Source organism: Rhinoraja longicauda, chromosome 19 (assembly GCF_053455715.1).
Source record: "Rhinoraja longicauda isolate Sanriku21f chromosome 19, sRhiLon1.1, whole genome shotgun sequence".
NCBI classification, from domain to species: Eukaryota; Metazoa; Chordata; class Chondrichthyes; order Rajiformes; family Arhynchobatidae; genus Rhinoraja; species Rhinoraja longicauda.
In genome coordinates this window covers 10447852-10470135 of record NC_135971.1, presented here as the reverse complement: position 1 = coordinate 10470135, position 22284 = coordinate 10447852, and the positions used below count along the sequence as shown (strand labels likewise).

Sequence of the window (22284 nt, the reverse complement as noted above, 5' to 3'; positions counted from 1 at the left end):
GAATGGCCTAATTCTACTCCTATCACTTATGAACTTAATGCGGTGAACAAAAGCACATTGTAACTTCCCCTTTTCCCTATCTATTGTACTTCTGTTTGACTTGATTGCATTTATCTTTGGTATTAGCTAATTTGAATGGATAGTGTGCAAAAGTAAACCTTTGTACACGTGAAAATAATAAACCTAAACCGGTTTGTGACCGGAGAAATTGCGGCAGGTGGCGCCGGGTGGTGGTGGGTGAGTCCCGGGGGTGGGAGGCGGGCGGGTTGGATGGGCGGGGGGTATCACACCCTCCGGTGTTTGTGTTCGTCCCCCGTGTTGTCCGTGATCCGTAGGGCCGCCGAGTACTGATGGTGGCCTCACGCGCAGAGACTTTTGCAAATTCTGTGAAGAAAGTCACATATCTGTAATATAAATCGATACCGATTTATCTGGGTCCTGTGCATCTTATTTAGTCGCTAAATTCGCTGCACTGCCCCGTCACCAACGCTGCCGTGGCTGGCGGGGCTTTCCAGTGATTACAGCTGCCGCCAGCGAGATCCAACGACCAGGGTTCGATCCAGGCCTCCGGTTCTGCCTGTGTGGACTTTGTTCATTCAACCCGTCACCGCGTGCTTTTCCCGCGGGTGCTCCGGTTTCCTGCCACTTCCCGAGGGCGGGAGGGGCTCTCGGTGAACCGGCTGCTTGATGTAACCCCAGCGTAGGTTAGTGTGGGGGTGGAGGCAAGGGGGAATAGTGTAGGGTGAGGGGAGGGGAGTGCGAGAAATGAGTGCAGGCAGTGGGGCTGATGGGAATACAGTAAGTGGCGGCAGTGAGTTGAGACACAAGAGCCAGGAGTTGCTGGAATCTCAAAACAAAAAAAAATCAGGTCGACTCAACGGGTGAGGCAGCATCTGTGGAGGGACATGGATGTTTCACGTTTCCACTCGTGATCCTCAGGCTTGATGGACGATTTGCTTCCCGTCTTTAAAATCATGCGTAAAAAAGAACGATCCTTTACAGAATTTCACTTTCAGAACTTGAATTTCTCCTTGAACCGCGCGGCCGCTGGTATGACTTGGTACATCTAGATTGTGGTCGTGTACAGTATGATTTGAATGGACAGCACTCAGGCAAAGCTTTTCACTGTACCTCGGTGCACGTGAAATCATAAACCAAACGAAACCAATACCACCATGTTGTCGTAAGCGTGTCAGTGAATGAATGAATAAATGAATGAATGAATGAATGAATAAATGAATGAATGACTGAACGAACGAATGAATGAATGAATGAATGATTTAATGAAAGAATGAATGATGAATAAATGAATGAATGATTGGATGACAGTTTATTATCACATGTGACATGTGACAGTGGGATTCATTGTTTTGCATGCACAAGTATGTAAAGAGTCGTCACACAAACTGCACCGATAGAGTTACAAAGTATTCCACTTAGTCCCCAATGGTCCCTCTGTTCTCGCAGCCCCCCCCCCCTCAACACGCCGGTCCCTATTTGTTCCCGGCTGCGCGTCCAACCAAGGGTCTCGACCCGAAACGTCACCCATTCCCTCTCTCCTAGATGCGGCCTGACCTGCTGAGTTACTCCAGCATTTTGTGATACCTCCACCCTTCTGCACGCACACGAGCCTGTCGACCTCATGGCGCCCACTGCAGGCCTGTCCTCGACCGCCGACTTCCGTCCTCGACCAGCGGCCCCTTCCTCGACTTCGACCACCGGCCCCGTCCTCACCGCCTCTGGGTCCTCTCCAGACGACTCCTCGGCGCCTGCCGGGAGCTTCCCCAATGACTTTTCCCCTGTACCTCAGTACATGTGACAATAAACTACATCGCTGTGTAATGTTACAATGCTGGCCAGTCTTAATCCCAGTTTTAAGAATGACTATTAACTAAAGGGCCGCAATTCCATAGAAACTAGCGAATTCGAGGCAGCAACAGGCAGTCGGCGTGAGGTGTTGAGGCAACGATTTAATTATTGAATGAGGAACCCAGAGACAAAAATTGAAGTCTCCTAACGCACCTTAAATACAGTTACTCATAAGTGATAGGAGCAGAATTTGGCCATTCAGCCCATGAAGTCCGCACAGCCATTCAATCATGGTTGATCTTTCTCTCCCTCCTAACCCCATTCTCCTGCCTTCTCCCCATAACCCCTGACACCTGTACTGTTCAAGAATCTAGCTATCTCTGTCTTAAAGATACCGATTGAAATATCATCTCAAAAATATAATCTCAAATCCCTTCAAAAATAAACTAGTCCGAGGAGTGATGACCACAACGCTGCTAAGACACGCATCAAGGTCAAAGTGCGTGAAGGAACCACTCAGAGGATAATTAGGGACGTGCAGTAAGTGATGTACCTGCAGCGACAACCAAACCCTGAACACCGATCAAGATCATCCATTTAAAGTATTCCTCTATAGGAAGATGGAGTAGTGTTTATGGAAGATGTTATCTTATTAACTGTTCAAGTTAATGAACAAGTAACACTGGTAATGGTGCAATTTGTATCAAATCTAGATATCCAGGCAGCTTGTGGCCTCCTCTGTTCTTTTCTCAGCAACAGATACATTTAATACCCTGTTGGTGAATTTCCATAATTTGCACGACCAGTAACATTCACAAGAACTGAATAGAAAGATTGTGTTTTTGTTAGAATTATATCGTTGGTGCTTCTAATACTGCAAATTAAATCAACCCAAATCTCTTTGGAGAGAATCGCTTGCTTTTAAACTCTATTTGTGAATGTTCCTGTGTTTCAGTTGCCGTTCGTGGCTGCGCTTCAAAGAGATTAGCGCCTGTAAAGCACTCTGTGGTCTCCTAAACGAGATGCGAGGACGTTGTGTAAATGTAAGTGGGTTGTTGCTGTGCGAACTCGGACTTGGAGGGAATATTCCATTTCCGATCCGCAAACAGGGGTAGTGGAGAGACAATGTAGCCGATGGCGTCCGCGAGTTTGGAGTGGACTTTGGTCGCTCGCGTTTTCTCTGAAACGGAGACAGAGACGGCGAGAAAGCGAAGGGAAGAGTCGGGGCTCGAGCAGAGGAAAGTGGGAGCTGGTGGGAAACTGACTGCGCTGCTCTAGCAGCTGCGGCTCGCCTGTAGTCCGTTTGTCTTTTGTGTTTTTTGTTGTTTTTTGTCTTAATTGTAGTGTTTAGATGTGATGTCGTGTTTTTTTGTGGTTGTGTACTATGTGTTTGGGGGGAGGGGGGCTGTAAAATTGTCTCTTTGAAACGGAGACGCGTCCTTTTTTCTGGGTGGTGTCTCCGTTCCCGCTGCGCCCTACCATCGGCCAAACACCTGGAGCTGGCGGCCTCCACCTGGGACCACATGGGCTCTGGTTCACAGAGCCCGCGGACCGGACTGTACTTACCATCTGCGGAGCTGGCTGCCTTCGGAGGCTGTGGTGGCGCTGCGAGAGCGGCTGCGACTTGCCTTCGGAGGCTCCGGAGGCTTCGGCTCCGGAGGCTTACGCTTCGGAAGCTCGCAGCCCCCTGGGCGGGGGCCGACATCAGGAGCTCCGGCAGCGGCACCATCTTCGCGGATCGCGGGGCTTGGGTCGACCCGCCGCGGACCATTCACCGTCCGGCGCGGCCTGGAACGTGGCAACTTCAACAGCCTGACCGCGGGAGAAGACGGCAGGGGAAGAGAAAAGACATTCTGGCCTTCCATCACAGTGAGGAGGTGACTGGAGGAGACTCACTGTGATGAATGTTTCTTTTTGTTTGGTGTTGGTTTGTTATTGTGTGTATTATTGCATATTTTTATTGCTCTTATTGTCGGACTGTGGGTAATGTTTCACTTCACTGCGCATTTATGTGTATGTGACAAAATTAAATTTACTATTCAGGGATGTGAAACGTTAAAGCGATGAACGAGAGCAGGAAGCAGCACCGATACAGACATGATGTGCCTGGGAGAGAGGTGTGGGAGATGAAGCGTTAAATGCTGAGGCTCTATAAGGCGCTGGTCTGGCCGCATTTCAAATATTGTGAGTGATTCTGGGCACCATATCTGAGGAAGGATGTGCTGGCTCTGGAGAGGATCCAGAGGACGTTTACATGAATGATTCCAGGAATGAGAAAGTTAACATATGATGAACATTTGACTGCAGTGGGACAGTACTCGCTGGAGTTTAGAAGAATGAGGGGGGACCTCATTGGAACATACAGAATAGTGAAAGGCCTGGATAGAGTGGATGTGGAGAGGATGTTTCCATTAGTGGGAGAGTCGAGGACAAGTGGTCACAGCCTCAGAATTAAACAACGTTCTTTAAGGAAGGAGATGAAGAGGAATTTATTTCGTCAGAGGGTGGCGAATCGTTGGAATTCTTTGCCACAAAAGGCTGTGGAGGCCACAAGTCAGTCGATATATTTAAGGCAGAGACAGATAGATTCTTGATTAGTACGGGTGTCAGAGATTACAGGTAGATGGCAGGAGAATGGGGTTAGGAGGGAGAGATAGATCAGCCATGATTGAATGGCGGAGTTGACTTGATGGGCCGAATGGCCTAATTCTACTCCTATCACAAAAGCAGGAGGCAGCAGCGATACAGACTTGATGTAACTGAGGGAGAAGTGGGGGAGGGGTCTGGCGGCGACTGAATGAAGGATGATCTATGTATCGACGTCGAACTACAATCTTTAGAACCCGGGGGAGCCCGGAGCTCAGGACCCGCCGCCCTCGGCCGCTGCTGAACCCGCGGGAAGGGCGGTTGTTTCAATCTTTATATTTTCACAAAAGTAATTTGTGTTCCGTTACCGATGTGTTTAACGCGTTAAAATGAACGGATCGACAGCTCTGATTCCACTTGCTGTTTATTTCTCTCTTCCCACATTTACATTCCCTCTGGTTTTATTTCCGCGCTCACTGGGGTTTTTACGACGCGGAATTTGGGGATTAAGTGGGAGCCGTTCAGCGCCGACCTGTTGTCCACCGGGTTTCTGCCCCACAGCCCCTGAGCCCCGCTCTTGACGCCGGTCCAGGGACCCGACCCTTTTACACACCCGGAGCGGAACCGGAGCAGATTCTCAGCCAATTTCCATCCCAAGAAGGCCCGAAGAAAGGATAAAGTTTCCCCGTGAATTTAATCCCAGTGAAGGTGTGGAGATGGGACTTGGTGTCCGCGTCGTAAAATGAAACTGTCCCGGACTCGTAACTGAGATAAACTCCCACCCGCCCGGGGATGGGACGGGCGGGGAGACGGGATGGAGGGTCGGTATCTGCTTCAAACTCGTAATCCCACCGCCTGATGCTCCAGACTCCAGTCTCCGTGGTCAGTGTGACCGGTCCCTTCCTCTCCGCAGACACTGCGGCGACTCCCAGACTCAAGCCCTCACTCCCCGCCACCTCCAGTTCCCAGTAATGCCTCCCCGATGTGAATCCCTCCGATCCCAGCACACACGCACTGTCTGTAAACCTCTTCCCGGTGTCAGGCAGACTCCTCCGGGTCCGGGTCCATCTCATCCTCTTCCGATCCTCAGACACCTCGAGCCGCGGATGCGCTGTTTCCACATCCAGGGTGACGGAGACTGGGGTGAGAAGCAGAGAATCAGAGAGTCCCCGGAGGTCGGGGGGAGACTCGGGCAGCGCGGCCCCGGGACCGGGGGAGAGGCCGCTCGGCCTCAGGCACAGGCGGGCGGACAACTGAAACCCTGCCAGATGACCTGCCCCTGTTTCTTTGAGTGGAGTGTCAGAGAGAGGGAGGGGTGGCTTGGACCATGGAAGGAAGCAGAGGTTGAATGATCGGCTGTTGGACAGAATGGGTGGACACTTGTGGTTGTGGGGTCGTTGAAAGAGAGCAGAATCACAGGTGGATTTGATGGGTGTGTACAACTAACACACTGTTCTCATTGTGAACCAATATATGAACATCACTGAGGGACTTGACAATGTGCCGCGTGCAAGGCTGGTCCAGAAAGCGAAGGCAGGTGGGATCCAAGGCGAGCTGGTGAAATTGATCCACAATTGGCCGTCCAGACGTAGAAAGATGGGGAAAGGTACAAGGAATATGAGAGAATGACGCCATAACTGAGAGGACGGAACTCAATGCAAAGACTGGGCAGGTCGTGGGAGTTTATCTGGGGAAGATGTCAGGAGTGAAGAGATAGGATTTAAGTTTATCGGTGGATTTAAACGGGTGAGGATGAAATAATATCTCTAATCGATGGGAGAGCAAAAATCAAAGCTGAAATGTAATGTGGTCTTCAACAAATACTGAAAGGAATGCAGTCATGAGAACATGGACATCACTTGGATTGGAGGGACTGAAGCCAACAGCAGAGATAAATTTAAGGGTGCGCGGGATAAACACGTGAGCACTCTTGGAATTCGGGGTATTGTTACTGGGTGTGGTGAGTAGATGGGAGGGATGTTGACAGGGGCTGAAATCTTGACTGGATAGGATGGGCTGAATGGCCTGTCAATGATGTAGAATGGGATGTCATTCTAAGGTGAACAAAGGTGGGTAAAACAAACAGAGCAAATTCCCCCAAGATGACCACCCACTGCTGATGGGAACCGGATGTAGATGATCAATCTGCTGTGTGCGCCATGTTCAAAATTTCAGTGTTAATCCCCACAATATGTTCATGGCTGATCTAGCCCAGGACTGAACTCCTCCGCTTTGTCCCATTCCCTTTGATTTCAGTTCCCCGAATTTTCAAAAATGTATCTCCCTCTGGTATAAATACGTTTAACAGGTTAAACCTCTCAGAGTCTCTGGGTTGGAGAATCCCAGAGATTTACTGCCCTCTGTCCATTCGTGGCCCTTGGGATCAGATTACGATCACCCGTCGTAGTTCTGAACTCCACAGAATAGAAACACCCCTCTACATTCCGGCCAGGCAGTCCTGAGATCCCATAGATTATGCGGGAGGCCAATTAGTTTGGGAACAAAACAACTGGAATAGATGAAACATTTACCCCATTCTGAATTATTGGTAAATACAGCATTCATTTCAGAAATGTCACCCACCATTTTGTGCCTGTGCACTTTCACTTCGCCAGACTGTAGTGAAACCCCTCACCTTCAGAAACACCACACTGTCCTTTTGATCCATCTGTTGCTGCAACTTAAAGAGTTCCTCCTGAATGGAATTTAAATTCTCCTCAATTTCTTGAAGAATTTTCTCCATTATATTTAGAATCTTCTTCTCTTCCTCCCGGATATCTGCCAGTACGCGCTGCACTTTTTCAGTGCGAATCTGGTGCAGTTCAGCAAACTGGGATGTGATCTTAGAGTGAAGGTGGTGTGACTGTTCCTGTGAAATGAAAGGTGAAGAGCAATAGAGAATAGACAATAGGTGCAGGAGTAGGCCATTCGGCCCTTCGAGCCAGCACCGCCATTCAATGTGATCATGGCTGATCAATCTCAATCAGTACCCCGTTGCTGCTTTCTCCCCATACCCCCTGACTCCGCTATCCTTAAGAGCTCTATCTAGCTCTCTCTTGAATGTATTCAGAGAATTGTCCTCCACTTCCCTCTGAGGCAGAGAATTCCACAGATTCACAACTCTCTGACTAAAAAAGTTTTTCCTCATCTCTGTTCTAAATGACCTACCCCTTATTCTTAAACTGTGGCCTCTGGTTCTGGACTCCCCCAACATTGGGAACATGTTTCCTGCCTCTAACATGTCCAACCCCTTAATAATCTTATACGTTTCGATAAGATCCCCTCTCATCCTTCTAAATTCCACTGTATACAAACCTAGTCGCTCCAGTCTTTCAACATATGACAGTCCCGCCATTCCGGGAATTAACCTAGTAAACCTACGCTAAACGCCCTCAATAGCAAGAATATCCTTCCTCAAATTTGGAGACCAAAACTGCACACAGTACTCCAGGTGCGGTCTCACTAGGGCCCTGTACATCTGCATAAGGACCTCTTTGCTCCTATACTCAACTCCTCTCGTTATGAAGGCCAACATTCCATTGGCTTCCTTCACTGCCTGCTGTACCTGCATGCTTCCTTTCAGTGACTGATGCACTAAGACACCCAGATCACGTTGTACGTCCCCTTTTCCTAACTTGACACCATTCATATAATAATCTGCCTTCCTGTTCTTTGCACCAAAGTGGATAACCTCACACTTATCTACATTAAACTGCATCTGCCATGCATCCGCCCACTCACCCAACCTGTTCAAGTCACCCTGCAACCTCATAGCATCTTCCTCACAGTTCACACTGCCACCTAGCTTTGTATCATCGGCAAATTTGCTAATGGTACTTTTAATCCCTTCATCCAAGTCATTGATGTGTATTGTAAATAGCTGCGGTCCCAACACCGAGCCTTGCGGTACGTACCCCCACTAGTCACTGCCCCACCCCACTAGATATTTCCTCAATGTCTCAAAGTTTGGAGTTGTGCATTTTTGGCGTAGGAATAAAGCATAGGTTATTTTCTAGATGGGGTGAGAATCCACAAAACGGAGGTGCAAAGGGACTGGGGTGTGCTGGTGTTGGATTCCGAAAAAGTTAATCTGAAAGTCGAATCGATAGTAAGGAAAGCAAACTCAATGCCAGCATTTATTTCAAGAGGGCTTGTATACAAAAATAGGGATGTAATGTTGAGGCTCCATAAGGCGCTGGTAAGGCCGTATTTGTAATATTGTGAGCGATTTTGGGCACCATATCTGTGGAAAGATGTGCTGGCTCTGGAGAGGGTCCAGAAGAGGTTGACAAGAATGAGCCCATGAATGAGTGGGTTAACCTATGATGAGTGTTTGTCAGCACTGGGCCAGTACTCGCTGAAGTTTCGGAGAATGAGGGGGACCGAATTGAAACATACAGAATAGTGAAAGGCTTGGATAGAATGGATGTGGAGAGGATGTTTCCACTAGTGGGAGAATCCAGGACTCAAAGTCATAGCCTCAGAATTAAAGGACGCTCTTTTAGGAAGATGAAGAGAAATTTCTTTGGTCGGACGGTGGTGAATCTGTGGAATAGTTTGCCACACAAGGCTATGTATATTTTTAAGTCAAAGATAGATAGATTCTTGATTAGTACAGGTGTCAGAGATTATGGGGAGAAAGCAGGAGAATGGGGTTAGAAGGGAGAGATAGGTCAGCCATGATTGAATGGCGGCGTGGATGTGGTGGGCTGAATGGCCTCATTCTACTCCTGTTCCTTATGACTTTAATTCCCTGCTGCCTATTCCTTTTCACGTACCCATTAATTCCCATTCATCCGCCCACCACCCACATTCGCAGGGATAATAGAAACATTGTGCTTTTTCGAATTATGTGCTTGGTGCTTCTAATACTGCAATTGAATTCAACCCAAATCTCTTTGGAGGGTATCGCTTGCTTTTAAACTCTGTTTATGAATGTTCGTGCTCGCAGATTGACTCCTGCGTTTCAGTTGCCGTTCCTGGTTGCACTTCAAAGAGATTTACGCCTGTAAAGCACTCTCGGGTCTCCCAAAAGAGATGCCAGGACATTGTGTAAATGTAAGCGGGTTGTTGCTGTGCGCACTCGATCTTGGAGGGAATATTCCATTTCCGATGCGCAAACAGGGGTAGTGGAGAGACAAGGTACCCGGTGGCGTCCGCGGGCTTCGAATGGACTTTGGTCACTCGGGTTTTCTCTGAAACGACCGAGATAGAGACGGAGAGAAAGCGAAGGGAAGCGTCGGGGCTCGAGCAGAGGAAAGTGGGAGCTGGTTGGAAACTGGCAGTGAGGGAGACGAAGCGTTAATGCGATGAACGAGAGCAGGAAGCAACGCCGATACAGGCATGATGTACCTGAGAGAGAGGTGAGGGAGGGGTCAGGCGGCGCCGGATACAACCAATGTTCTACGTATCCTGCAGAGAGACTGGCAGAACCTGAGGACAACGGGCCCCCACCTGGAACCGGGAATTCGGTTTGAAACCATTCTTCCAAAGACCCGTCCCGAAGAAAACCAATCTGTTGCGTGGAGAGCAAATGATGGGACTTGGTGTCCGCGTCGTAAAATGAAACTGTCCCGGACTCGTAACTGAAATAAACTCCCACCCTCCCGGGGATGGGACGGGCGGGGAGACGGGACCGAGGGGAGGTGAATGCAACAAACTCGTCATCCCACCGCCTGATTCTCCAGACTCCAGTCTCCGGGGTCAGTGTGACCGGTCCCTTCCTCACCACAGACTCTGCGGCGACTCCCAGACTCCAGCCCCGACTCCCCGCCACCTCCACCTCCCAGTAATGTCTCTTTGATGTGAACCCCTCCGATCCCAGCACACACGGCCAGTGTGTAAACCTCTTACCGTTGTCAGGGAAACTCCTCCGGGTCCGAGTCAGTCTCACCCTCTTCCGATCCTCAGACATCTCCGCAAACCTGCTAGTATTACTTCTAATTCCTTCATCCAAATCATTAATATATATTGTAAATAGTTGCGGCCCCAGCACCGAGCCTTGCAGCACTCCACTCTCCACTGCCTACCATTCTGAAAACGACCGGTTTATTCCTACTCTTTGCTTCCTGTCTGTCAACCAATTCTCTATCCATGTCAATACCCTACCCCCAATACCATGTGCTCTAATTTTGCTCACCAACCTCCCGTGTGGGACCATATCAAAGGCTTTCTGAAAGTCTAGATACACTACATCAACTGGCTCTCCTTCATCTATTTTACTTGTCACATCCTCAAAAATTCCAGAAGATTCGACAAGCAGGATTTCCCCTTCATAAATCCTTGCTGACGTGGAACAATCCTTTAGCCGCTATCCAAATGCGCCGTTATTACCTCTTTAATAATTGACTCCAGCATCTTCCCCACCACCGATGTCAGGCCAACTGGTCTATAATTCCCCCGCTGTCTCTCTCGCTCCTTTCTTGAAAACTGGGATAACATCAACAACCAGAGATGGCTTTAATGTGAGAGGGAAAGATTCAACAGGAACCCAAGGGGCGTCCTTTACGCACAGAGGGTAGATGATATATGGAACACGCTGGCAGGGGAAGCAATTGGGGACGGTGCTACAATATCGTTTAAAGGGCAATTGAGCAGGTACAGGGATGGGAATGGTTTAGAGCGAAATGGGCCAGACGCGAGCTGCTGGGACGAGTGTAGATGGGGCATATTGGTCGACACGAGCAAGTTGGGACGAAAGACCTGCGTCCGTGCAGTTGGACTCGATGATAAATGGCCGGGGCCCGGTGCTAACGAGGCCTCGGGTGTAACTGAGAAGGCGTTGGGCAGTGGAACCCACCGCCCGCATCTCCGTTCCCAGCCCGGGATCAGGATGGACGGAGACCTCTCTCCGGTCTTATTTTAATCCACAACAGTGCACCTGTCTCTCGTGCGCCAGTCTTCAGGTTAATCTATATTTGGAGACGCGGCGCATCGCTTGATAAATTGTGTTATAGGATCCATTAACCTTTATGGCAGAGTATTTAGGTTTGTCCGCTCACGAGTGACAGTGGGGGGCGGTGAACATTCCGCATCGAAAGCCAGGGATCGAATTTGTTGAATTTCCAACGCCAGTGCAGGTCATTTTCCATCATATTCCCCTTGTTGGAGTCACAGAGTCATGGAGTGATGCAGCGTGGAAACAGGCCCTTCGGCCCAACTTTACTCGCCACCAGGCCACCTGGTTGCGTCTCTGTTGAAATCGGTGTCGTCTTTGCTCCTCCCACTGACCACCAAAGATGGGAAGATCATTGGCCCCCATTGCTCCGGATCCGAAATTGGACCCCTCTGTCAAATCTCCCGACAGCCCCTATCTATGTTCCCCGGAGAAGCAAACACTCTTCTCCGGTCTTATCCTGAACCTGAACCCCGCCATCTCCAAAACCTTTCCAGCAAATGTCTCCTGCAACTTCCAGAAGCCTCCCGATTCATTCCGTGTGTTTGGTGAAGGGAAACAGACCAGATTCTCCAGTCGGAGTCCTAACCTGTGCTTCTCATCCGCTCGTCAAACACTCTTCTCCTCAAACGGCCAAACTTTGTGCAGGCGCGCAGTAGGAGCTGGTGGATTTCACCATCGATGTCTGCTTTCGTCTGGGAAGAGGGGCATCGGCCAGAGGACCCGAGGGTCTCCATCATGACGACCATTTTAAAGAAATGGGACAAATGCACCTGCGGCGCCAACAGAGGTGGTTCCCCTGCGGTCAACCACAGGGTAAGTGGTTCACGGGTCACCCTCAACCACCGCCTCCCTGTCACTGAAAACCTGCCACTGTTGAAGGTGTAGGAAATGCAGGGGTGGTACCGGTAGATTTGCTGCCTCACAGCGCCAGTGATCTGGGGTCCATCAGGACTACGGGTGCTGTCTGTACAGAGTTTGTACGCTCTCCCCGTGAGCTGCGTGTTCTGTGGTTTCCTCTCACACTCCAAAGAGGTATAGGTTTGTAGGTCAATTGGCTTGGTATACGTGCAAATTGTCCCGAGTGTGTGTAGGGTAGTGTTAATGTGCGGGGATCGCTGGTCGGTGCGGACTCGGTGGGCCGAGGGGCCTGTTTCCGCGCTGTATCTCCAATCTAAACTAAAGCAAACTAAACTGCTGTCTCCCCGTTCAGTAGATTTCAAAAGAATTCAAAAGCAATCTGTACAGTCCAAGTAATTTTGAGTTTATTTCAATTACAGTATTGGAAGCAACAATGCACATCATTCAAATAAACGCGATCTTTCAATTAGCTTGTCGTGTGTGTCAATGGTTGTGTACATTTTCCAAATCACTGAAGTAACATGAAATGTATCTATTACATTGAACTAGTCATTGAACGGAGTTAATAATACCGTAACGACTTTTGACCAGATGGGTCCAATGACATTATATTTTAAAAATATTTTCACAAAAGTAATTTCTGTTCCGTTGCCGTTCCGTTAACGCGTTAAAACGAACGGATCGACAGCTCTGATTCCACTTGTTGTTTATTTCACTCTTCCCACATTTACATTCCCACTGGTTTTATTTCCGCGCTCACTGGGGTTTTTAAGACGAGGAATTTGGGGATTAAATGGGAGCCGTTCAGCGCCGACCTGTAGTCCACCGGGTTTCTGCCCCACAGCCCCTGAGCCCCGCTCCTGACGCCGCTCCTGGTACCCGACCCTTTTACACACCCGGAGCGGAACCGGAGCAGATCCTCAGCCACTTGTTTTCACCCCAATAAGGCCCGAAGAAAGGATAAAGTTTATCCGTGAATTTATTCCCAGTGAAGGTTTGGAGATGGGACTTGGTGTCCGCGTCATAAAATGAAACTGTCCCGGACTCGTAACTGAGATAAACTCCCACCCTCCCGGGGATGGGACGGGCGGGGAGACGGGATGGAGTGGAGGTGAGTGCAACAAACTCGTCATCTACCCGCCCGATGATCCAGACTCCAGTCTCCGGGGTCAGTGTGACCGGTCCCTTCCTCTCCACAGACTCTGCGGCGACTCCCAGACTCCAGCGCCGACTCCCCGCCACCTCCACCTCCCAGTAATGTCTCCCCGATGTGAATCCCTCCGATCCCAGCACACACGCATTGTCTGTAAACCTCTTCCCGGTGTCAGGGAGACTCCTCCGGGTCCGGGTCCATCTCACCCTCTTCCGATCCTCAGACACCTCGAGCTCCGGATGCGCTGTTTCCACATCCAGGGTGACGGAGACTGGGGGGAGAAGCAGAGAATCAGAGAGTCCCCGGGGGTCGGGGGGAGACTCGGGCAGCGCGGCCCCGGGACCGGGGGAGAGGCCGCCCGGCCTCAGGCACAGGCGGGCGGACAACTGAAACCCTGCCCGGGGTTTCACCCACAAGAACATTGGGAGGACAACAGACATCTCTGCCGGAATTTTTCTCCCGGTTGTCGAGCGGGATTTCATGGGCATTGGGGAATCAGAGGGGCGGGGCCTTGGGATTCGGGCGTGAATTTCAAGGGGGGGGGGGGGGCGGTGACGAGTGCGGACAATGAAGATGGACCAGAGATTGCGGTTGTCGTTGACAAATGAGGAGATGTATTCACAAGCTCGGGACCTTTCTTCACAAAGAAGCATTCGTTATCCTGCTGGTAGATGGTGGTGGTGGGGTGGGGGAGGGGGAGGGGGCGGGACGATAGTGGGAGGGGGTGGGGCGGGGGAGGCGAGAGGAGAAAGATTGTTCGAAGAGGAGATTGACGCGAGTTGTAATTAGAGGTGGTTAAAGAGGAGGTAGACGTGGTGGAGTCGCCATCATCATACTGAACGTAGGCGGACATGGGGGGACAGGTGACCTGCTCCTGTTTTCTTGAGAGGCGGCGAGACACAGGGAGGGGTGCGCCTGTCGGTTGTGTTCAGGAATCTCACATCTCTAGCTGCCTGTGTGAAAGTGAAGTTTCCCAGCAGCTGGGTTTGCTACTGGAATAAAACGCCCATTCCCCCTCAGCCCACAATGGCACACAATCTCTGCATCAACACGTTACTCAAATGTATCTGATAAACGAGGAGAAATAAATAACAGAATGAATTGCAGATGGAGGTTTAGTAAAGAGGCAGAATGTGCTGAAGTAATTAACAGAGGATCAGTCAGCATCACTGCAAAACATGGATGCGTTTTGTTTCAAAGTTAGGCACAAAATGCTGGAGTAATTCAGCGGGACAGGCTGCATCTCTGGAGAGAAGGAACAGGTGACGTTTCGCGTCGAGACCCTTCTTCAGACCGAAGTCATGGTGAAAACGAGACAAAGGGGATGGAGTTAAAAGGAAATGTAGAATGTAGTTAGCTGGGAGTAGGTAACAACAAAGCAAACAGAGATAAAATGTAATCGGAGACAGTGAGACTGGTCGGAGAACTGCGAAAGGGAGGGACGTAAAGAGAGTGAGAAAAGGGTTACTTGAAGTTAGGGAAGTCGATGTTTATACGGTTGGGTTGTAAGCTGCGTAAACGGAATATAAGGTGCTGTTCCTCCAATTTGTGTTGGGCCTCACTCTGATAATGGAGGAGGCCGAGGACAGAAAGGTCAGACTGGGAGTGGGAGGGAGAGTTAAAATGCTGAGCAACCGGGTGATCAGGTCGGTTTAGGCAGACTGAGCGGAGGTGTTCACCGAAACGATCGCCAAGCCCACGATTGGTCTCGCCGATGTACAGGAGTCCATATCTGATACAGCGGCTATAGTAGATGAGGTTGGAGGAGGTGCAAGTGAACCACTGCTTCACCTGAAAAGACTGTGGGGGTATTTGGACGGAGTCGAAGGAGGGAGGTAGAGGGACAGGTGTTGCTCCTCCGGCGCTTGCAGAGGGAAGTACCTGGAGAGCGGGTGGTTTGGGTGGGAAGGGACGAGTCAACCAGGGAGTTGCGGAGGGAATGGTCTGCGGAAAGCGGAAATAGGTGGAGATGGGAAGTTGTGGCCAGTGGTGGGAATCGATCTCCACCAAACGCAAGTGAGAGGCGGTTGCCAGCGAGGGGATTGTTTTAATAGGCCAATTGTTGGATTAATGCCAGAGATGAAAAGTCAAAAGGTGCGAGATAAGGATAGAAGGGGTGAGAATCGTGAAGCCAGAGGGAGGGATATCCGTGGAGGTTGTGGTGGAGGGGAGAAATAGATACGAGTTCAGATGAGGTACAGGGAAAAGACGGTGGATGATGGGGGGGGGGGGGGTCAAGAAGCTGCTGGAGGAGGGGATGGGGGGAGGGAGAAGGTGTGCGTGTGTGGGGGGGGGGCTGCTGAGTGGAGCATAATGTTAGTTTAAAAAATCAGATAATTCTACATTCATACCGTCAGTTTGTAAGCTACTCCGCTTAATGGCATCAGACATTTCTCTTAACATTGTGCTAAACATAGAGGGGTGATAGAACCTTTCAAAGGCCGGGGCAGAATCTGTCACTGACAACGATTCGGTATCAACACTCGCACTGCAAATAGTAAACACATGGTTATAACTTGAGCATTTAAATTTTACTAGACCAAGTGGACCCGTTGGGCCCATTCCTCGTAGAGGGGGGACACGGAAGAGGAGAGGGTGTGATTGAGTGAGCCCTGGACCCAAAGCCTCTCCTGTATTGTCGCACCCTCAACACCCCACTCAATCCCCTTATCACCCCCTCCTCCCCTACTGACCCACTCCATCCCCCCTACCCACTCCCACTTGCCCCTCCCCTGCCCCCACCCCCACTTTCCCCTCCCCTACCCCCACTCCCCCAGCCCTGCCTCCAGCCCCATTTCCCCCTCCCCACCCCTAATCCCCCCTCCCCCCCACTCGCCCCACCTCCCTCCCCTCCTCTCCCCCCACTCTCCCTGCCCGCACCCCACTCTCCCCACACCCCAATCTTCCCTCCTGCCCACCCCCACTCTCCCCCACTCCCATTCTTCCCTTCTCCCCACCCTGCCCTCCTCCCCGCCCCCACTCTCTTTGCCCGCACCCCACTCTCCCCCCACCCCAATCTTCACTTCTCCCCAAACCCACTCTTCCATCTCTCCACCCCCACCCTGCCCCCTCCCCATCCCCAATCTCCCCCCACCCCCACTCTTTTCTCCACCCCCACTCTCTCCTCCCCCACCCCCTTCTCCCCTCTTCCCCACCCCACTCCCCCCCTGCCGCGCACTCTCCCCCTCCCCCCCACTCTCTTATCCCGACACCCACCCCCCTCACCCCCACCCTCCCCTTCCCCCACACCCACTGTCCCCTTCCCCACACCCCTCCTCCCCGAACTCCAACTCTCCCGACCCCTTTCTCCCCCACATACCTCCCCACCCCTCCCCCTCCTCCCCCACTCTCTCCTTCCCCCCAACCCCACACCCTCCTACCCCACTGTCTCCTTCCCCCCACCCCCACCCTACCCCCACCCTCCACCCATTTGAAACCCCCTCCTGCGGGCCCGGCAACGCCGCTTAAAGCTCCTACGTGTGAGGGGGGAGAGGAAGGGGGGGGGACGACGACATTGAGCGCGGCACTGCCGTCAGTCGGGTAAGTCGCGGAAGCAGGAGAAGCGACTACACCTCCCGGCGGTCAGCGGGGCCCGATCTGAGGAATGTCCGGCGCTAGGCATGCCGGGACACGCGGCGATGCTCCCGGTGGTGGGGGGGGGGGGGGGGGGGGGCGCATTAGTTAAAGGTCCGGGATGGGGGAAGCGCGTTAGTTAAATGTCCGTGGGGGGAGGGGGGCGCATTAGTTAAAGGTCCGGTGGGGTGGGGGCGCATTACTTAACGGTCGGGGGGGGGGGCATTACTTAAAGGTTGGGGGGGTGGGGAGGGGCGCAAGCTCATCTCTCACAGGCGCACGGGTCCCATTGCAAACTCACACGCTGAAGACCTCCAGGAAATGGGTTAGAAAGGAAAATTTTAAACTTTAAAATCTCTCGAGCTTTAAAAATGTAGCTTCAATTTGAATGAGTTGTTACATTATATGCCCAAGATAATGGTGTGTAAGGTGGTGCAAACATTGTGGCGCTATGGTGTACCGTTTTGGCTGTGCGAACGACAAATGTCATGCTGCACACATACACACGGTCACAGAGTTTTAGTAATATAAGGTTACATTACATATCCACACAGTGTTTCAGTCAAGAGCATGTCCTACCTGCTCTCCCGACCAGCTTCATCCTGAAATAAATAAAACACAAATCTGAATTCATTGAGATACAAGAAATGCAAACTGCCGGTTTATCTATATACTAAAACTCTCGTTTGTTTGTTTGTTTGTTCCTGAACTACAGCCAAAACGGTACACAGTAGCGTGACAATTTTAGGTCCACCATACGTACCATCATCTCTTTGGTGTTAATAGAAGAAGTATCATTGAAATCGGCGTTATATTTTTAAAGATACTCACATTTTAAAGTTTAAATCTATCTCCTAGGGAGGGAGTGAGAGCGAAGGAGGGAGGGAGGGGTGGAGGGAGGGGGAAGAAGGTAGGATAAGGGGGTTGAGGGGGGTGGAGTGGGGAGGAGGGAAAGTGGGGGGAGGGGAGGGAGGAGGGAGAGGGAGAGGAGGGGGGATGGGGAAGGGGGGCAGGAGTGGGAGCTGCACCAATGCAGGAGAGGTTTGGGCCAGATGGGTCCACTTGGTCTAGTATATATATAAAACACAATGTGCTGGAACACGGCATGGTAGGCAGCATTTCTCTAGGATGTGGATTGGTGACGCTTCGGTTCGGCCCCCTCTGTATATCGCCGGGACCAAGCATAGACTAAGCAACTCAGATCTACGGAACATTCCGGTTGCTAAACATTTCATCTCCACTTCTCATTTCCATATTGTCCTTCCTGTCCTTGGCCTCCTCCATTGACAGAGTGAGGTCGCACGTAAGGGACTAAAAGTAACATTAGCAAATTTGCGGATGACAGAAAGCTGGGTGGCAGTGTGAACTGTGAGGAGGATGCTATGAGGATGCAGGGTGACTTGGGCAGGTTTTGTGAGTGGGCAGATGCATGGCAGATGCAGTTTAAAGTGGAAAAATGTGAGGTTATCCACTTTGGTGCAAAGAACAGGAAGGCAGATTATTATCTGAATGGTGTCAAGTTCGGAAATGGGGAAGTACAAAGAGATCTGGGTGTCCTTGTTCATCAGTCACTTAAAGTTAGCATGCAGGTACAGCAGGCAGTGAAGAAAGCTAATGGCATGTTGGCCTTTATGACAAGAGGAGTTGAGTATATGAGCAAAGAGTTCCTTTTGCAGTTGTACAGGGCCCTAGTGAGACCGCACCTGGAGTACTGTGTGCAGTTTTGGTCTCCAAATGTGAGGAAGGATATTCTTGCTATTGGGGGCGTGCAGCGTAGGTTCACTAGGTTAATTCCCGGAATGGCGGGACTGTTGTATGTTGAAAGACTGGAGCGACTGGGGTTGTAGATGCTGGAATTTAGAAGGATGAGAGGGGATCTTATTGAAACTCATAGATTATTATAAGATTATTAAGGGATTGGGCACATTAGAGGCAGAAAACATGTTCCCAATGTTGGGGGAGTCCAGAACCAGGGGCCACATTTTAAGAATAAGGGGTAGGCCATTTAGAACGGAGATGAGGAAACCCCTTTTCAGTCAGAGAGTTGTGAATCTGTGGAATTCTCTGCCTCAGAAGGCAGTGGAGGCCAATTCTCCGGATGCTTTCAAGAGAGAGCTAGATAGAGCTCTTAAGGATAGAGGAGTCAGGGGGTATGGGGAGAAGGCAGGAACGGCATACTTCATGAGCTTTTGGGGCTAATTAAAGGAAAATTAAACGAACGTAATATTTTCTTCATTCGTATACATGTCAAGGGCTATGGGGAGAAGGCATGAGAAGGGGCTAGGACAGGTAGATCAGCCACGATTGAGGGGTAGAGTAGACTTGATGGGCTATTGCTGCTCCTATCACTTCTGAACTTATGAACATATTATTGTCACGTGTACTGAGGTACGGCGAAAAGCGTTTGTTTGCTTGCTGTCCTGTCAAAGGAAAGACAACACATGTATTGAAACAAGCCGCCCACAGTGTGGAGATAAAGGGTTAAGGGTTCAAAATTTAGTGCTAGATTAAACATTGAAATATCAGATAATGGTAAGAAAGTGAATAGAAGATAAAATATCAGGTGGTCTTTCAAATGTTCCAAAAGAGATTCAGTCAAGATGACATATAACACTCTACCACAGTACTGGTGATTTAATGGGGAGGTGGTAAAGGTGGATAACGGCGAGACATGTGGGAACTGTGGACATTGCTGATGGCTGTTGTGACTAGGTGGGGAGAGGCTTGTACGGAACGGGAAAACGGACAGCAGTGGATGGGCCGAATGTCCATGATGTAGAGAGGGGCGGAATTCTATCTTGATCAAAGATGCACAAAAAGCGGCGTTATTTCAGAACAACGTCCCACCGTTTTGTTACTGTGCGCTTTCCTTTAAAGGAACCTGTAATGTAGCGCCTCACCTTCAGAAATAGTACGCTGTCTTTTTGGTCCATTCTTCTCTGTAACTCTTCGAGCTCCCGCTGAACATGATTTAAATTGTTTTGAATCTCCGTCAGATTTATCTTCATTTGATCTACGAGGTTCTTCTTTTCTTCCTGGAGATCTCTGAGTAAACTATTTTCTTTCTCGTAGAGGATCTGGTGCAGTTTAGCAAACCAGGATCTGAAGTGAGAATGAAGGTTGCATGACTCTTCCTGTCAAATGAAAGATGAAGATTAATGTACAACGTTGTGGTATTGTCTTGCCTTAAGACATGGAAGGCGACCATTTGACTAAGCGATTTCATGGAACACTGAAATAGGCCTTCGGTCAACCATGTCCAGGCCAGCGTTTATACATATCCGTCTTGGTCCATTTTACCTGCATTTCACTTTGCACGTTTTTACCTTGCCAATTGAAGAGCATGTCGAGGTGATTTCTTATTTGTTGTGAGAGGAATACGATGATCCCATCAATCCCACTCTCCCAATTAAATGCCCCGCTGCCAATGCGGTTCTCGTGCCCATTAATTATTTATCTATTTATTCACTTCCCTATGTTCTCTAAATCCCTGTAAAGCGACTTTGTGTATATGAAAAGCGCTATATAAATGTAATGCATTATTATTATTATTATTATTATTATTATAATAATAATAATAATAATAATTATTATTATAATTATAATTATAATTATAATTATAATTATAATTATAATTATAATTATAATTATAATTATAATTATAATTATAATTATAATTATAATAATAATAATGATAATAATAATAATAATAATAATAAACATTTATTTTTTGAGCATTTGGAAAAGCGCTATAAAAAATAAATGTTTATTATTATTATTATTATTATTATTATTATTATTATAATCATCATCATCATCATCATCATCATAATAATAATAATAATAATAATAATAATAATAATAAACATTTATTTTTTATAGCGCTTTTCCAAATGCTCAAAGATGCTTTACAAAAACAGTCAAGACATAAAAACAAACAAACGAACTGTCCTGACGGAGAAGCGGCGAACAAATAGCGCCAGCGTTTTTTAAACACAAACAGCCTTCACAGTGATTGCTCCAGGCACACCCTCACTGTGATGGAAGGCAAAGAAAAGTCTTATCTCCTCCTCATTCTTCTCCCGTGGTGCCACGAGGCGATTCCCACTTATTTTCCCACCACTACCTTTCACCAGGATAATTTACAGTCGTCGATTGATCATCTAACTGGCATGTCTTTGGGATATGATAGGAATCTGACGGGGTCACAGGGAAACTGTGCGAAGTGCACAAGTAGTAAAGTCACTGCCTGCCCAATCTCGCTCTGTAGCTCAGGTTCTCGAATCTGAGCTGCAGAGGCTGGTCTATTGTTATTCGGATCACAGGTAAACAAGACCAGGAAATCGAAACTAGAACGCCTCACCCCAACTCCAGATATCTTTAGTTTCTGTTGCTGCTCCATTTGCTGGATCTCTGCTTTCTTTTTTGTGAGAGATTCGAAGGAAGATTTCACCTGAATCTGGGATTTGGTTTGAGATCAGAGAATTACATGTCAGACAATAAACAAGGTATTAAACGATGAAGTGACCAAAATCGGTTTGCTTTTACCTTATAGGTTTCTACAGCTTCTTCTATCAGCGTGAACCCGTGGGACTTGTGCTCCCGCGCAGCTACACAAATCACACAAATTACTTTCTTGTCGGTCTCACAAAACAGCTTCAGTTCTTCCTGATGTTCCTCACAGTGAGGTTTACGTTCATTCTCTTGTCGATTCAGGCTCAGCCTTCGAGCTTTATCAGCCATTCTCGCCAAGTTCCAACTAACCCTGAGGGTGCGCTCCTCAAACTCCTCTCTACATTCCGGGCAGGAGTTTCTCTCCTCTCTGTCCCAACTCTGTGTGATACAGGAGCGGCAGAAGTAGTGCCCGCACTCCAGTGACACCGGATCGGTGAAGAAATCCAGGCAGATGGAACAAACCGCCTCCTCGGTTAAACTCTCGACCGGGTCTTTCGCAGCCATTTGAACTCCGCCACTTCCTGGATCAAAGTGTTTTCCACCTCGGGCGCTGCCGTCTCCGGGAATGAATGTGATTGGTCTGAAAGTGTTCAGTGTGAAGCTGCCCTGGCCGATTCCAACTAATCACACACGAGGGAGGGGTCGGTTAGACACCAATCAGGCCTGAGTATGAACGACGGTGGAGAGAAGGGCCTGGGGTGGACTAAGCAAAGATAGAAAGTTGAAAAAGGAGGACTGACGACTTACGTGGATGTTGTCAGGACTTGAGGTCCTGAGTTACAGGGGGGGGGGGGCTGGGCAGACGCGGAGTTTATTCCTTGGAGCACAGGAGGCTGAGGGGTGATCTTAAACAAGTGTGTAATGTGATGTGAGGAGTAGGTAAGGTGAACGCACGGTACGGGGAATCAAGAACCAGAGGTTGCTTTAGTGTGGGAGGGAAAGATTCAACAGG

The 22284-nt window shown here is 49.4% G+C and overlaps 1 protein-coding gene across 1 annotated transcript; it reads right to left on the bottom strand.

Annotated features, from left to right (window-relative positions):
* Positions 1-13039: 13039 nt before the first annotated feature.
* LOC144603099 (zinc-binding protein A33-like) lies at positions 13040-21836 on the bottom strand. The gene is made up of 6 exons (XM_078416238.1): positions 21426-21836; positions 21241-21336; positions 19778-20011; positions 17457-17479; positions 15656-15792; positions 13040-13575 (listed from the first exon to the last, which is right to left on the bottom strand). Exons 1-6 carry the CDS (start codon positions 21834-21836, stop codon positions 13040-13042), a joined length of 1437 nt encoding a protein of 478 aa, XP_078272364.1.
* Between the last annotated feature and the right edge of the window lie 448 nt (positions 21837-22284).

What these genes read in the sequence shown, in the direction of transcription:
- LOC144603099 (XM_078416238.1), bottom strand. Translation starts at nt 21,836, where the DNA reads ATGGCTGCGAAAGACCCGGTCGAGAGTTTAACCGAGGAGGCGGTTTGT. An exon ending in TAAAGATATCTGGAGTTGGG is followed by an intron (nt 20,012 to 21,240) that starts GTGAGGCGTTCT and finishes TTCATTTGACAG; the next exon opens with GAAGAGTCATGCAACCTTCA. An exon ending in ACAGCGTACTATTTCTGAAG is followed by an intron (nt 17,480 to 19,777) that starts GTGAGGCGCTAC and finishes TATTTATTTCAG; the next exon opens with GATGAAGCTGGTCGGGAGAG.